The sequence below is a fragment of the Ochotona princeps genome, chromosome 5 (genome assembly GCF_030435755.1).
Source record: "Ochotona princeps isolate mOchPri1 chromosome 5, mOchPri1.hap1, whole genome shotgun sequence".
Lineage (NCBI taxonomy): Eukaryota > Metazoa > Chordata > Mammalia > Lagomorpha > Ochotonidae > Ochotona > Ochotona princeps.
In genome coordinates, this window is record NC_080836.1 from 88,038,348 (window position 1) to 88,052,771 (window position 14,424).

A 14,424-nucleotide genomic window follows, 5' to 3' on the forward strand; every position below is an offset into this window, starting at 1 on the left:
AGCTATATGGAAGTGCAGTGTGTAAGGACTTGAGCCAGTATGCATATGGGAAGCCTCTGTTGCAGGCAGAGATTTAACCTGAGGCACCACAGTACCAGCTCTATAATGTATTTTAAAATCAGATCATATAATACTATCTGCTGTGTTTGCTCCTTTTGCTCAAGAGTGTTTTGACTATTTGAGGTCTTTTATACTTCTCCATGGTTTTTCCTTTTAGTTCTGTGGAAAATGTAATTAATATTTAATATGGGTTTCATTTGATATGCAAATCACTTTTGGATTATGTGGACATTCTAATGGTTTACTTTTTAATATTCATAATGAAAGATGTTTTCCATCTCTTTCTGTTTTCTTCAAGAGCATTAAGAAGTGTTTTATGCTTTTTATTGTAGAGATATTTCACATCTTTGATTAAGTTCCAGACTTTTTTTTTTTTTGATAGTGACCAGAAATGGCAATGCTTTCTTAATTTTTTTTTCGGATAACTGATGATTGACATGTAAAAATTCTACTTATTTTTGGACATTGGTCTTTTTTTCTGAAACTTTGTTGCATTTTTCACACTAGTAATTTTATGGTAATATCTTTGGTGTTTCATATAAGATCCTATCATCTGCAAACAGTGATGGTGTAACTGCCTCCTAACCAATCTGGATTCCCTTTATTTCTTGCTCTTGCTTCATTGCTCTAGCTAGGGCAAACCTACAGCTTTTCCCATTTCGGTATATTAGCTGTTGAATGGTTCCGCACAGCTTTAATTATGGTGGGATCTGTTCTTTCTGAATCTAGTTTGTTTGGAGTTTTATTTTTTTTTTAAATGAAAGGATGTTGACTTTTAATCAAGTAGAAATTGTAATATGAGTTTTATCTTTCATTCGTTTGTGTACTGTATCACATTTATTAATTTGCATCTATTGAGACATCTTGATATCCCTGGGGTGAACCTCCTTGATTGTGATAAATGATTTTTTTCATGTGCTGTTGGACTCAGTTTGATAGTATTTTACTGAGAATTTTTGCATATATGTTCATCAAGGATATTGACCTGTACCTGTATTCTGTTCAGAAAGATACTTGATTTGACCTCTGTCTTTAAGATTTGTACTTTTTTTTGTGACCCGCCACATGATTTGCCCTGTTGCCGAGAATGCTTCTTCTGTAACTGTTGGATAGAATATTCTGTAAATGTCTGTTAGATCAAATTGATCAAGAATACAACTTAAATATGCTTGTTTCTTTGTTAATTTCCTCTGCAGATGATCTGCTCATCGCAGAAGGTGAGATATTAAGGTCACCTACTCTTATTGTATCTTTTCCTGTAGGTCTATTAACATTTTATTCATTTGAGTGCTCCTAAATTGGGTACATATGTATTTGTAAGATTTATGTCCTCTTGATGGATCTAAATCTTTACATTATGTGATGATCTTTATTGTTACTGTTTACTGGTTTTGATGTAAAATCTGTTTTATCTGACGGAAGTTTGGCTACTTCAGTTTTGTTTTTGGTTCCATTTGCCTGAAACATCCCATTCTGTCTTTTGTCCTGCAGCCAATGTGTATTTCTGCATATGAAGTATGCTTTTAAAGAATACCTTATAATTATTTTTATAGTTGCTAACATCTTTTAATTTGTGAACTTATTTATTTTATAAAGATTTATTTGTTTGAATGGCAGAGTGTAGAAGTAGAAAGAGAGGACAAGGGACTGAGAGAAAGAGAAAGGGAGATCTTCCGTATACTGGTTGAATCCATAGATAGGCCAGGTGGAAGACAAGAGCATCCTTGGAATGTCCCATGCTGATATCGGGGACCCGTGTACTTGGACCGTCTGATGTTGCTTTTCCCAGCCATTATCATGGAACTAAATAGGAAATGAAGAAGCTGGCCATGCATCACATTCACATGGTATACACACATCACAAGTAGCATCTATTCTTGCTCTGCCACAATGCTTTCCCCTCGATTGGAGAATTTAATTCATTTACATTTAGGGTACTTACTGACAGGCAAGGTCTTAACGTCTGCTTTGAATTCATTTTGTAGTTTCACCATTGTGTCTTTCTCTTCCTTCCTTTTTTGCCCCTTCTCTTTCTTTTTTCTTCCTTCTTTTCTTTTCTTTCCTTCCAACCTGCCTCTTTCCTTCTTTCTTTGTTTTCTTTCTGTCGTTCTCTTTTCGTTTTCTTTGTTTCTTTTCTCTCTTTTGTTATTTCTCTCTCTTTCTCTCTTTTATTCTTTCTTACCTTTTAGCCAGTCTTTGTGTATATGTATATGTGTGTGTGTGCATTTCAGTGCTTTTTCTGTCATAGTATGTTTAAATTTCTTGCATTTTATTTTGGCTTGTTGTTAATATGAGGCTTGTGAAAATATATTCTGATGACAGAAACCTACTTGGATGTAATATCAACTTGACATTGTTTATAAATATTGAAAAATAAAAAAGCAGGCGAGAAATACAAATAAAGAATTCTACATGTGCACTCCATTCCTTCCCATATTTTAGATCTTGTTCCATTTTACTTCTTTCTATAGGGCTTGTTTCTTAACATATTAATATACTTATTTTTATTTTAATCATTTTGCTTCTTAGTTTTCATACTAAAGATGTAAATGGTTTATGCAATATGTTTATTGTTTTGAATTTGTATACCTACTCATGTCAGTGAGTTTTCTACTTTCTGATATTTTCTTCTTACTCACTATCACTGCTTTTTTTGGGCTGTGATAAATTCTCCTCAGGTTTTGTTTGGGGAATGCGTTTGTGTCCCCTATATAATAAAAAGAATATCTTGAGGCCTGGTGTGGTAGCCTAGTGCCTAAAGTTCTCACCTTACCGGAGTTGGGGTCTCATATGGGTGCCGGTTCTAATCATGGCAGCCTTACTTTCCATTCAACTCTCTGCTTGTGGCCTGGGAAAGCAGTCAAGGACAGCCCAAAGCCTTGGGACCCTGCACCCAAGCGGGAGACTTGCAAGAGGCTCCAGGCTCCTGGCTTTGGATAGGTGCAGCTCCGGCTGTTGTAGGCACTTGGGGAGTGAGTCAGTGGATGAAAGATCTTCCTGTCTATCTGACTTTCCAATAAAAATAAATAAATCTTAAAAAAAAAGAATGTCTTGCTGGGTTCAGTATCTGCTGGTAGCATTTTTCTTCCATGAATTATTGTGGAAGTCATATCCTACTTCCTCCTGGCTTATCAGCTTTCTGCTCTTGCACCTCTGAGAATATTCCCTTTAACGTTGGAGAGCTTAATTATAATGCCTGGCTTTAAGTTTGTTTGAGTAGAATCTTACTGATAACCTCTGATGCTTATATCTTTCTCCAGGTTTGGGAAGTTTTCTCTTTTTAAATTTTTTTGACTATGTATTCTATCATTTTATATCCCATTTATTCAGATGTTTACTCTTTTCATGCTGTTTCCAGGTTCCCTTAATTTTTCCTCATTCCTAAAGAATTGTATCATGAAAATAAAATATATATTGTAAAACAATAAAAAAAGATAGGATTTATAACATAATTAAATGCCTAAACTTTGAGCTGAAAAAAAGATTTATTTCTCTTGATCAATTTTTAATTTTTTCTCCTCCAACTACATATTTCAAATAGTCTTTCTTCAATTTTTCCAGTTCTTTTTTTTCTGTTTGAGACATTCTGTCGTCTAATTTTATTTAGTGTAATTTTCAAATGAAAGATTGATATTTGTTTTTTAAAAATTATTTTGTTTCTCTGTCATAATATTAAATACTTTCTTTGAGCTTTTATGCATTTCATTGGGTTTTCTTAAAGTAACTATTTGCAATTATTTCTCTTATAAGCATTTAACAGATTCAAATCTAGGAAGGTTACTTGCAGGAATCTTATTTTGTTTGTTAAATGAGGCCATGAATCCCTGAGAGTTACTGATGCTAGTCAGTATATAATGTCATATGTGTCTTGAAGGGTGAGTTAATTTTTCATTCTGTAATCTTGCTGTGTTTGGGGCTTCCTGAAATTCTAGTCAGTCTGTTTATTTCTACTGAGGCTTTGAACACTTTTGCTATTTTCATGAGGTGGTACCTTAAGTCAAGTTTATTGCAATTTTGCTAGCATGTACTGTCACTACCTCAGTGATACCCTGAAATCATATTTGAACCTAATCTATAGTGGATGTGTTCTCAGAATGAATTGGGAAAGGTATTGTAGTAGGGTTAGCCCATCTGTACAAGCCTTTCTTCAAAACCAGAGCAGTCCCACATGTCCACTTCTAGGACCACCACAATTTAGATCCCTCTTGGATCCTGTAGCCCATCTTACAAGCACAGCATGGATGGAAGAACCAAGCCCACACTGCTGTGATCTAGCCTTAACTGAGATGTGCTCAGACCCTGAGGCTACCTCAGCTGGCCACCAATGTGATTGGGATGCTGGAATTCCAATAACACTACACCAAAACAGGGCCAAGGGCTCTTTTGTAATTAGCCTGTGGACAGGAACTCGTAGTTTCTACCTAATGTGCATTTAACCATCCCAGCATTGCATTCTGATAGAGGATTCCAAGGTTATTTGATGTCTACCCAAGGTTAAGGGAAGAATGACAAAAGCAGTTCCTTGGCTGACCAGGCTGGTACTAATCTGGATCATTACTGGGTTTGATAATATCTAGATGCTGTACAATCATAGCTGTACACAGCAGACCAGCATGAGGTTGTTAGGAATATATCTAAAACAAGTCTGTTTCATATGGTACAGATCTCAGTTGCTGGGGGCAACTCTAGAGGCTCTGCCTGGACCTACTGGCCTGACAGGTTTTGGATTTATCAATGACTAGAAACCCCAGTATCTTTATATTTTTAATATCCTTGAACAAATGCCACAACAGGCAACAGAGTTAAGAAAATAACAATACACTCAATGCTTGGCATTTTAACAAAATATACTTTGGGCAAAATCAACATTTTAATTAATATTAATATTACTGATCACCCACATATTTTAGCAGCAATTAGCTTTAAACTTTGATAAAACTTTTAGAAATAAGCCAAACATTATTTCAAAAATTTAAAGCAAGCATTATAAAAGTATTTTGAAACTGAAATAGACATTAAGAGTTTATTAAACAACAGCAGTATTTTTGCTGTTGTGTGGAAGTACATTGGTTAAGAAAAAATAGTCCACTACTCTTAGCTTTATTTAGCAGGAAGGAAGAGTTCTATATCTTATACTCAGCAAAGTGATTTTCTAAACTAAGAGAAATTTGCACTGCCATCTGTTAAGTAAGACACATACCGTTAGCCCGGATTTATTATATTAATGTGATATATGCTCTGAGAAAGGTGGGAGACACAGCAAAGTAAGATATTAGAATATGGGTCCAGTTTTAAACTAGGAAAGCAAGGTGGTAAAGCTACTCAGAGACTGTATAATGTTTATGAAGACAATAAAGCACAAAGAACATGGTGGTTGGGGGTGTGTGGGAGAGTAGTTCCAGCAGGAATTCACACATATGCCAAGATCTGGACAAGACAAGAGTTTCGAGCATTGAAAACACAGGTAGAATGCTACCGAGGCTAGATTCTAAAGAGCAAAGCAAGAATAATGGGGGCAAGGAAAGAGAAAAGCAGGGACGGGAGCATTTGGGTTTTTGTACTTCACATGACTCTTGCTTAATAAATGAAATGCCATGCAGAATTCTTTTCTCAAATTTGAGTTTATTGATTTGGAAACAGTGATGCCCAGCTGGCAAATTTGTTCACACAAACACACACACACATACACACACACATAGACACACACAAAATACATATAGCAGCTGTCTTGAGGGTCACTTAATTTAGGATTATTAAGAAATCTGTCATTTAGCCTTACACACAAATCTGGATCAGCCGAGTAAATAGCTGAAAATTATCTTCATATTCATTTTCCCCCACAGAAATCTGTTCTGTAGAGAAAACCAGAATATAAACATTTCTCTAGGAGCTTAAAAAATGTTGCTTGCCAGCAGCACATGAATGATCAGTTTTCACAATTTGTATCCGCCCAGCTGACACATTCCCCACACTACCTCCCTCCCCCCAACACACACCAAAGAGGAAGTAGCTTCATGCTCTGCCCTGTGCCTTACTCTTGGTAAGGCGTGGCAGGAATGATTTTAAATTTTGTTCACCACCAGGGCAAACTGTTCTTGCAATTGAATTCCTGTAGGAAGGGGTTTTCTGAAATTCAGTGTGTCCCTGTGTAATCACAGTTACTGAAATTGACATTCACATCCCTTGTAGACACAGTGCACACTGCGTAGTGTTACTGCTAACCTAGCCAGCAGTACTTTGCGTATTACAACTGATTCATTTATTCATGACGTTGCTCATTCTATTATCTTCTAGAAATGAACAACTTTCTTTTGCTTGCCCAACCCTATTTATCCCAGACCACTCTACTTTCTTTCTCTACTCTCACTTTTCACTAATTTCCATGCATTTCAAACCTTTTTATTGAAAGTAATAAATTAAGACATTTGTCCTGAAGTGGTTTTGCCTTCTTATTCTTATGGGAATCAACAGCATATCCAGTTGGCACACTCACAGGTTTCTGTAAACAGGAATTCATTTCAATAGCAATAACATCCATGGATCATAGAATAGTTTCTATTTATAACTACTTAGTGTTACAGAATAATAAATCTCCATACAGTATAATAATTTAAAACAGAGATATTTTGAGGAAGTCTTATGTTCTTTGGCACTTCCTCCAAGGGAAACTGTTCTTCATCAGCTGGGATGGAGTTGTCTGGAGTTGCAGTTGTTATAACCGGTCGTCCTGTGAGTCAACACTAATGGTGGAACCTTGGCTGCTTGTGTCAGTAGTTTCATAGGACTTTTGGTCTTTGGCAAAATTGATGAAAACCTGGTTAATCAAAGGAAAGAAGGCTATTAGTGCTGGTAAACCAAACAAGGAATTAAACTAATTCATACACACATGCATATACACATAAAACATTGGAGAACAAATAAGAAAACTATATTTTATAGAAACATGCTCACACAAGTAATATAGCCTCTCTCATTTAACTGGGTTTTTGAAAATAGCACCAGTATCTACTAATGTATGTACTTGTGAGTGATTAAAACCACACTGCAAATCAGAAGCTATAACTGAATATAATTCATAATAGCCACATATCTTTATTTCTAAGATCTAGGTTAGTATCTGTCTACTGTGTCATACAGAAGTCCAGTCTTAAACCATGTCAAATATTGAAAGTGCTGAAATATATTACATTTGTTTTAAGAGTTAATGTACTAAAACAAAATTTGAATATAAAGTGTACATTAACATTATATTCCATTAGCCAATTATTTAATAGGCAGGAATTTTTACTCTATTTAAGAGAACTAAATCTGTTAGGTAGATTCATCCAAAAGCTATATACTCTGTGGAGAGTATTTTCTTGGGAGGGGCAAGCATTGTGCTGGCAATTGATGATAAATCAAAGAGTAAATCTTCTATGCCAGTTGAGTCATACTTGTTTAAAGTTTTCTGTTAAAATTCCCAAAGCCTCATAATAAAATTTGGCTATAAAACATATTACCATACATCAACAGAAAGGCCTTTAACTTTCAAAATTCTAGACTATTCCAATGAGGATTACAATACATCATGTTGGTTCATGCTCTATACATCATGTTGGTTGAACTCTACCACAATTATAGAGGTAAAGGATGACCTAGAAAGCTCTGGTTATTAGATTAATTAGAATTAATTAATTGATTAATTAAGGCAAATATAAATAAGAGACTAGAACTCTGTGTTTTGTGGCTTTCATTGCCAGCATTTAACAGATCTGAAATTGTGGAACCAAACTCTATATGGTTACACTAGTCTCATCCTAGTCTGTGATGTAAGTCAATAAAAATCTTTATGAAACCTATCAAGAGGAAAATAAGGGAAGCATGTATCATTGATTTGTAGGTGAAAATAATGTTTTGTTCCTTTACATGTAAACATGATCTGATGGATATAGATGTGTTGTAGATTGGAAAAACTCTTGTCTCCAAACAAGAATATCTCATGCCTTTGACATTTTTAATATTACAAAATCAAGTTAGAAATAAATTGACAATTCATTAAACTTTTCAGGTGCAGGATTAAATATTGCTTCAATTAAAAACCAATTAAGTGTCATTAAAAAGAAATAAACAGAATGTGTAATGATTGATTTGTGATTTGGGAACATGGGTCATGGTATACATCTTACCTCTTCCAGAGTGGTCTGACTCACTAGGAAATTAGTAATATTTAAAGCAGCCTTGTTAGTTTCCAGCAGATCAAAAATGTTCGCTACTCCTCCCGCTGTCACTGGTACATGATACTCTAACATGCTAAGATGCTGATCCTGTGGGAGCCAAAGAAAAAAATTGTTACTTAACAACACTAGGTTATAATGATTTGATTAGACATAGCTTTACAGAAAACTAAGGAAAATAATGCAATGTGTTGCACTGGAAACGATGCCACAATGTAAATAATAGGTGTGTTTTTAATCTAACAGTTTGAAAAGATAAAACAAAAAGTTTTAATAAATATCAAGGAGAAACCACAAAGTTAATGAAAATGCCCAGGTACTCTACATGCTCTTGAATTTATAAGCTCATTATAACTTTTCCTAGGAAAAGTCTGTAGAATAGTAATATTCTCTTCTTGTATAAAGTTTTTCCAGACATCAATTCTGGAAACTTCTTAGTCAACATCATTCTAAAAGGCTAGTAATTATCTGTTCAGTTTATATCAGCTAAAGATATTAGGTCATACAAGCAAAGAAGTCTGATTCAAATGATGTTATATTATTTCTCAACTTACCCTGCAATCCTTTTTAAAGCTTAAATGTTACTCAATAAGTAGTATCACTTCTACTGAGAAATGCCTTGGAGTATCTTTAACACCTTATTTTCCTGAATATTAAATCAGTTACCACATCTGATTTTCTTTTGCGTTCAAATGCCTCTCAACTTTCCTCTTTTGTCTGTACTTGCATCACCAATAATATTAGCTTGACATTCATCATGTCACATGTAAGTTACTATAACAACCTCTTCAGAAGCCTAGACACTTTAAACACTGATTTATTCCAGCACAAAGAAGCAAGGATTGTTTTTTTCCTAACACAAGTTTGATCAGGTGATTTCTTCCCTTGGAATCAACCCCCATGAGCTCGGTTGTTCACTGATTGGTTTTTCCCATTGAGTTGTGTTTGTATTATGTCTGTCACTGCAATCTGGCATCCTACTTGTTTGTGCTACCAAATTGCTATTTCCTTTCTATGAGATCTTAAATTCACTTCAGAATTGGAAAAAAAAAGATCTATTTACAAAGAAATCAGACCTTTATCACCACTTCATTAGATTTGAATAACCTTGGTCCCTTGAGGAGCACACCAGAAAAAATATAATTTCATCACTTGGCAGATAAACATAGATTTCAACAGAGAAACACTGAAATACAAGTGCTGTGACCGACACGATTTTGTTCAAGAAGGGTGCCCTTTCACTTTTGAATTTGATTTAAATTTAGATGACAGAAAATGGGCTTTGATAAGAATTATGAAAGCTATTATTTTCTAGATATGTTAGTCAAACCTTGGGGAGGCCAATGCAAAAATATACTATGAAGATAAAAGCACTCTTTTCACAAATATCACATGTTCCCATTCATATTTGGAAGCTAAAAAAAAATTGTTATCTTGTAGAAGTAGAGATTAGAAGACTGGTCAGTAAAGACCAGGAAGAAGAAGAACAAGGGATACAGTTAGGTTAGCTAATAGAAACCAAAATACAGTTACATAGGAGAACATGTACTGGGGTTTTATAGCACTGTAGCGAGACTCTAGTTTATCACAATTTATTATGCATTTCATAATAATAAATGTCTAAGGAGATGACAATATTATCCAGGTTGATTATTATTTTTGTATTTGTCAAGTTATCGTACTATACCCCATAAATGCATACTGTAATTAAAAATAATTCTTGGGACCAAATTGCAGTACAGTGAGTTAATCTGTCTCAGAAAATGGCATTCCACATGTGTGCTGTTTGGAGTCCTGGCTGCTCTACCTCTGATCCAGCTCACTGCTAATGCCACTCAGGAGGCAGTGGAAGATGGCCAAGGGGCTTGGACCCCTGCCACCCACACAGGAGAGCCAGATGCTGTTCCAGCACTTCAGCCTAGCCCTAGCCCCAGCCACTGTTGGCATTTGGGCAGTGGACCAGGTGGGAATATGCTCTGTCTCTCTCACTCCCTATTTCACTATTGCTCTCTGTCTCTCTGAAACCCTGCATTTCCAAATTTAAAAATCGTCTAAAAATTTATTTTTAACATGCTTTCTATTTTGTTCACCAAAATCACTTCACATTAATATTACACAGATAGTTTATGAAGTATGTTTTTAGGTACTTTATCATTTAGCTCTCACAGTGATTTTAAAAAGTAGATGTTTTATCGCTATTTACAACAGAGAAAAATGAAATTCTGAATGTCTGTGAAAATTACCCAGTTACAGTAAGCTCCACCCAAGTCTGTCCAACTTCTTTTCATTATTCCACAACTGATTTCCTTTTAAAAACAAGCATTTGCTAAAATTATCTGATATAAATTGATTATACATCCAAGATGTTCTAACGATAAATTGTTCTGCCAAGTCTAGGTAGGTGAGGTGTTATAAATACATCTGTGCATGTCCACCCCACGGATATGTCTATGTGAAATGAAATCAATGGTACAACTTTTAACTAGGTAAGAACTTGAGGCTTTGATTTCTATCCAGCCCTGCTCAATCTTTGTGGGCTTCTCTTTCCAGTGAGAAGAAAGAAGATTATCTGATGGGTTTTGACATCCCCATACTCTTTAAATCTTTTCTTTCTGAAAAGAAATGCATTTGGTTACATAATACCTATCATTCTTTAGCTCCCCAATGTATACAACCTGTAAAGTAGCAATGACTATACCTTGAGAGTAAATACAATTTTATCATAAGGCCTTTGTGAGAAAGAAGTAAATAATGAACGTGAAAGGACTGTGTTAACTTTAAATAAATATGTATCATTATTTTTACGATTGTGTTCTTATTTATTGTGCTTTGGGACTTCTTATGTGTCTTTTTAAAAGACTTATTTATTTTTATTGGAAAGGCAGATATACAGAGAGAAGGAGAGGCAGAGAGGAAGATCTGTGTCCACTGCTTCACTTCCCAAGTGGCTGATACAGCTGAAGCCAAGCTGATCCAAAGTCAGAAGCCAGGAACCTCCTCCATGTCTCTCATGAAAGTGAGGGGTCCCAAGACTTGGGCCATCCTTGACTGCTTTCCCAAGCCACAAGCAGGGAGCTGGATGGGGAGTGGAGCAGCCAACTGGCACCCATTTGGGATCCTGGTGGTTGCAAGGCAAGGATTTAGCCACTAGGCTATCGTGCTGGGCAACTCTTTGGTGTCTTGATCTGAGAAGTATATTAAGACTAATATAAACTAAAATTGAAATGTCAATGAGCTAATCATAGGCTGTGGTTAGGACTTGCTTTTTTTTTTTTTTAAGCTACTTACTTTTAAGTATGTTTTTGGAAAGTGCAGCTGCATGAATCTTGTGAGGGTCTCCATGCTTACTTTGTCATTCTTCAAGTGAACCTTGACAGTAAATCCACGTCCAAACCTGGAAGGAAAAAGTGCAAACTATGTTTGAGTTATATTCTGCCAAAATAGCTCCTCTGGAGTTCTAGACGATGAGACAGGACCCAAGCTGACCACTGCAGCCACTTTCTTATATAATGACTATCCTTTGGCCAGAAAAGTTCAGGACAGGTTGAAAATTAGAAATACAAATGCACTGCCATGATTTGTTTCTTTATCTTTACTTCTGTACAAAGTAAGACACTTTGGTAAATGCCATGTGGAAAAGAAAACATAAAAACTTAGCTTTTTTGACATGCCAAAATTGGCAATTGATATCGATTTCTGTGTCTAAACGTGAGTACTTTCTAATTCAGATAGCCAAGTTCTCGAGAAACAAGTCAATGAGGATTTGCTGTCAATAATAAAAGTTAAAGTAATTGAGGTTTTAAAAATAAATATTAAGTCAATACGCTGGTTAACTGCAACTAGAGTCTGTCAACCATGAGACGGTTTACTCAACGCCAGACGCTAACCATTGTGCTGTCCTTTACCTGCTCTTTATGTGCTGTAAAGACCCAATACACTGGAATCTTCCATTCACCATGATGGCTAGCCTAGTGCAGAGAGCTTCACATTCCTCCATGCTGAAAGACAGAGCAGAATCATGTTAACAAGGAGGACTTAGAAAATCCAGTTGAAATTCTTGAGCATAATTTTAACAGTTTCATTTTAGTACATTAGGAATACTGTTTCAGTTCTTTAGTCCCTTTTTTAGTTTTAGGTGTCTTGAAGAAAAATTAAAATAATCATTTTAAAATATAAATTAGATATCTTCGAGTATTTACTCTTTCTCCTAAACTTGAGACCATCTCTTTTGTCTAGAATACCCCTTCTGTGAAAGTATTTCAAGCCCTCTTAAATTTTGGCTTAAGACATACCTTTCCCAGGTACCATTGCAAAGTAGCACTGAACTCTTCATTATGCCCCTTATTCCATGTTCAGTTTATAAGAAATTCTCTTATGATTAAATAGATCTAATTTTTTTTCTGCTATATGGTAATCTTAGGGCAAAGGTGAATTTAACACAAATCACAATGAAAGGTTGATCTTACAAGACAGGCACAGACAAAATGCTTCAGTATTCCCTTATACTTGTTTGATGGGAGGAATCTACTTCATTGAGGAGAGACACAGGAGATGGCTGTGGAAGAACTGGTGGGATTTAGAACTTAGACTTGTTGCAAGATCATTTCAAGTAGAAAGTGTATGGAGATGAAAAGTGGGTAGATGTGAAACCGTAAGTCATTCAAGGAGTGTCACTGGGTGAAAAGAGTGAAAATTTAGATGAGACCAGATGATATAGGAAGCCGTGCATGCTAGGCTTAAGGATTATTATTATTTATTACTATTGTTTTGTAGGCAACAAGGAGCTATAGTGAAGTCAAGAGAAGAATAAATCACAAATTTATTTTGAAAAAGAATTTGGACTGTGTTCCACCACAGAAATGATATTCTCACCGTGAAACCTTCTCAGTTGCTCCTATTGCTATCAGCATAAAACAATAAATTCTCTCTTACACAGGGTTACCTTCTATGTCTATCACGCTAACATTGTGTCACTTGACTTGAAAGCCGCAGCCTTCAATTTACCTGTGAGATGTGAGGATGACAGAACACTTGCTCTGGACTTCCTCAGAAATGATCTTCCAGAGGTGCCGTTTTGACTTAGGATCCATGCCCGAGCTTGGCTCATCCTTAATAGAAAGTTACAAGAAAAATTTATCAAATTAATTAATTTGTGATGAAGTTCTTTACACGAATCACTGCATCTCACTTCCCTAGAAATCACTTCTTGAACTGCTCTGACTAGCTTGTTTTATACTTAATAAGCTTTTTTTCTGATGCTGTCAGAAAGCTCAAAATTAAACATTTAAAATTGTCAATCTGTTTTAGAAAGTGTCTCCAGGAAATTGACACTCTGTTACTTTACATGTATCTCTTACGTTTCTATGGAAAAGCATCTGCTTCAATTACTGACAAAATGGTGTCTTTACATTTATTTTACATTGTCAAATATATGTATGTGTGTTTTTATATATCTGAAGTTACATCACTGAGGTTGCTATCAGGTGCTTCTGATAATAGAATTATGCTTATAATATTGCGTAATGTGTAACATAGAAGCACAATTTAATATTTCAGTTAATAGGTTTGAACTGTAGTTTTACTTTCATTAAAATATTAATAATTAAAGTTTAACACTCCTTAGGTAAATAAAGTGACATTAGCAGAAATTATCAAGTAGAAAGAGATACATCATATTTCAAAGTGGATGATGCGTTGAAAACTTGTTCAGATACAAAATTAAAAAACACAGCAGTAGGTAATCTAATTAAGCAATAGTACTTCCAGTCAATGATTCTAAAAGCATAAAGTATAGGTAGAGAATAAGGCAAAATATTGAGACTGGTGTTGGGGCATAATACTTGCAATGTCAGCATTCCATATGATCATAGGTTTCTGTACTAGCTACTCCACTTCCAATCTAACTCCCCGCTGGAGAGCTGGAAAAGCAGCAGAAGATGGCCCTCCTTCACTGTTGGTGGGAGTACAGACTAGTACAACCACTATGGAAGTCAACATGGAGAGTGCTAGGAGAACTGAAAATTGATCTGCCATATGACCCAGCTATCCCACTTGTGGGAATGTATCCAGAAGAAATGAAATCTGCATAGGAGAAAGGGATCTGTAATGCTATATTTACAGGAGCACAATCTATAATAGCGACAGTATGAAA

The 14,424-nt window shown here is 35.4% G+C and overlaps 1 protein-coding gene across 1 annotated transcript in view; it reads right to left on the reverse strand.

Moving 5' to 3' along the window:
• Positions 1 to 6,712: 6,712 nt before the first annotated feature.
• The window catches only part of ABCA12 (ATP binding cassette subfamily A member 12), a 172,062-nt gene continuing 164,350 nt past the window's right edge, over positions 6,713 to 14,424 (reverse strand). Inside the window, exons 49-53 of the mRNA XM_058664252.1 lie at positions 13,278 to 13,381; positions 12,179 to 12,271; positions 11,562 to 11,667; positions 8,226 to 8,363; positions 6,713 to 6,874 (exon numbers count right to left, since the gene is read on the reverse strand). Of these exons, the coding sequence (XP_058520235.1) occupies positions 6,773 to 6,874; positions 8,226 to 8,363; positions 11,562 to 11,667; positions 12,179 to 12,271; positions 13,278 to 13,381 (543 nt within the window). The 3' untranslated portion in view covers positions 6,713 to 6,772. The remainder of the gene's footprint in view (positions 6,875 to 8,225; positions 8,364 to 11,561; positions 11,668 to 12,178; positions 12,272 to 13,277; positions 13,382 to 14,424) is intronic.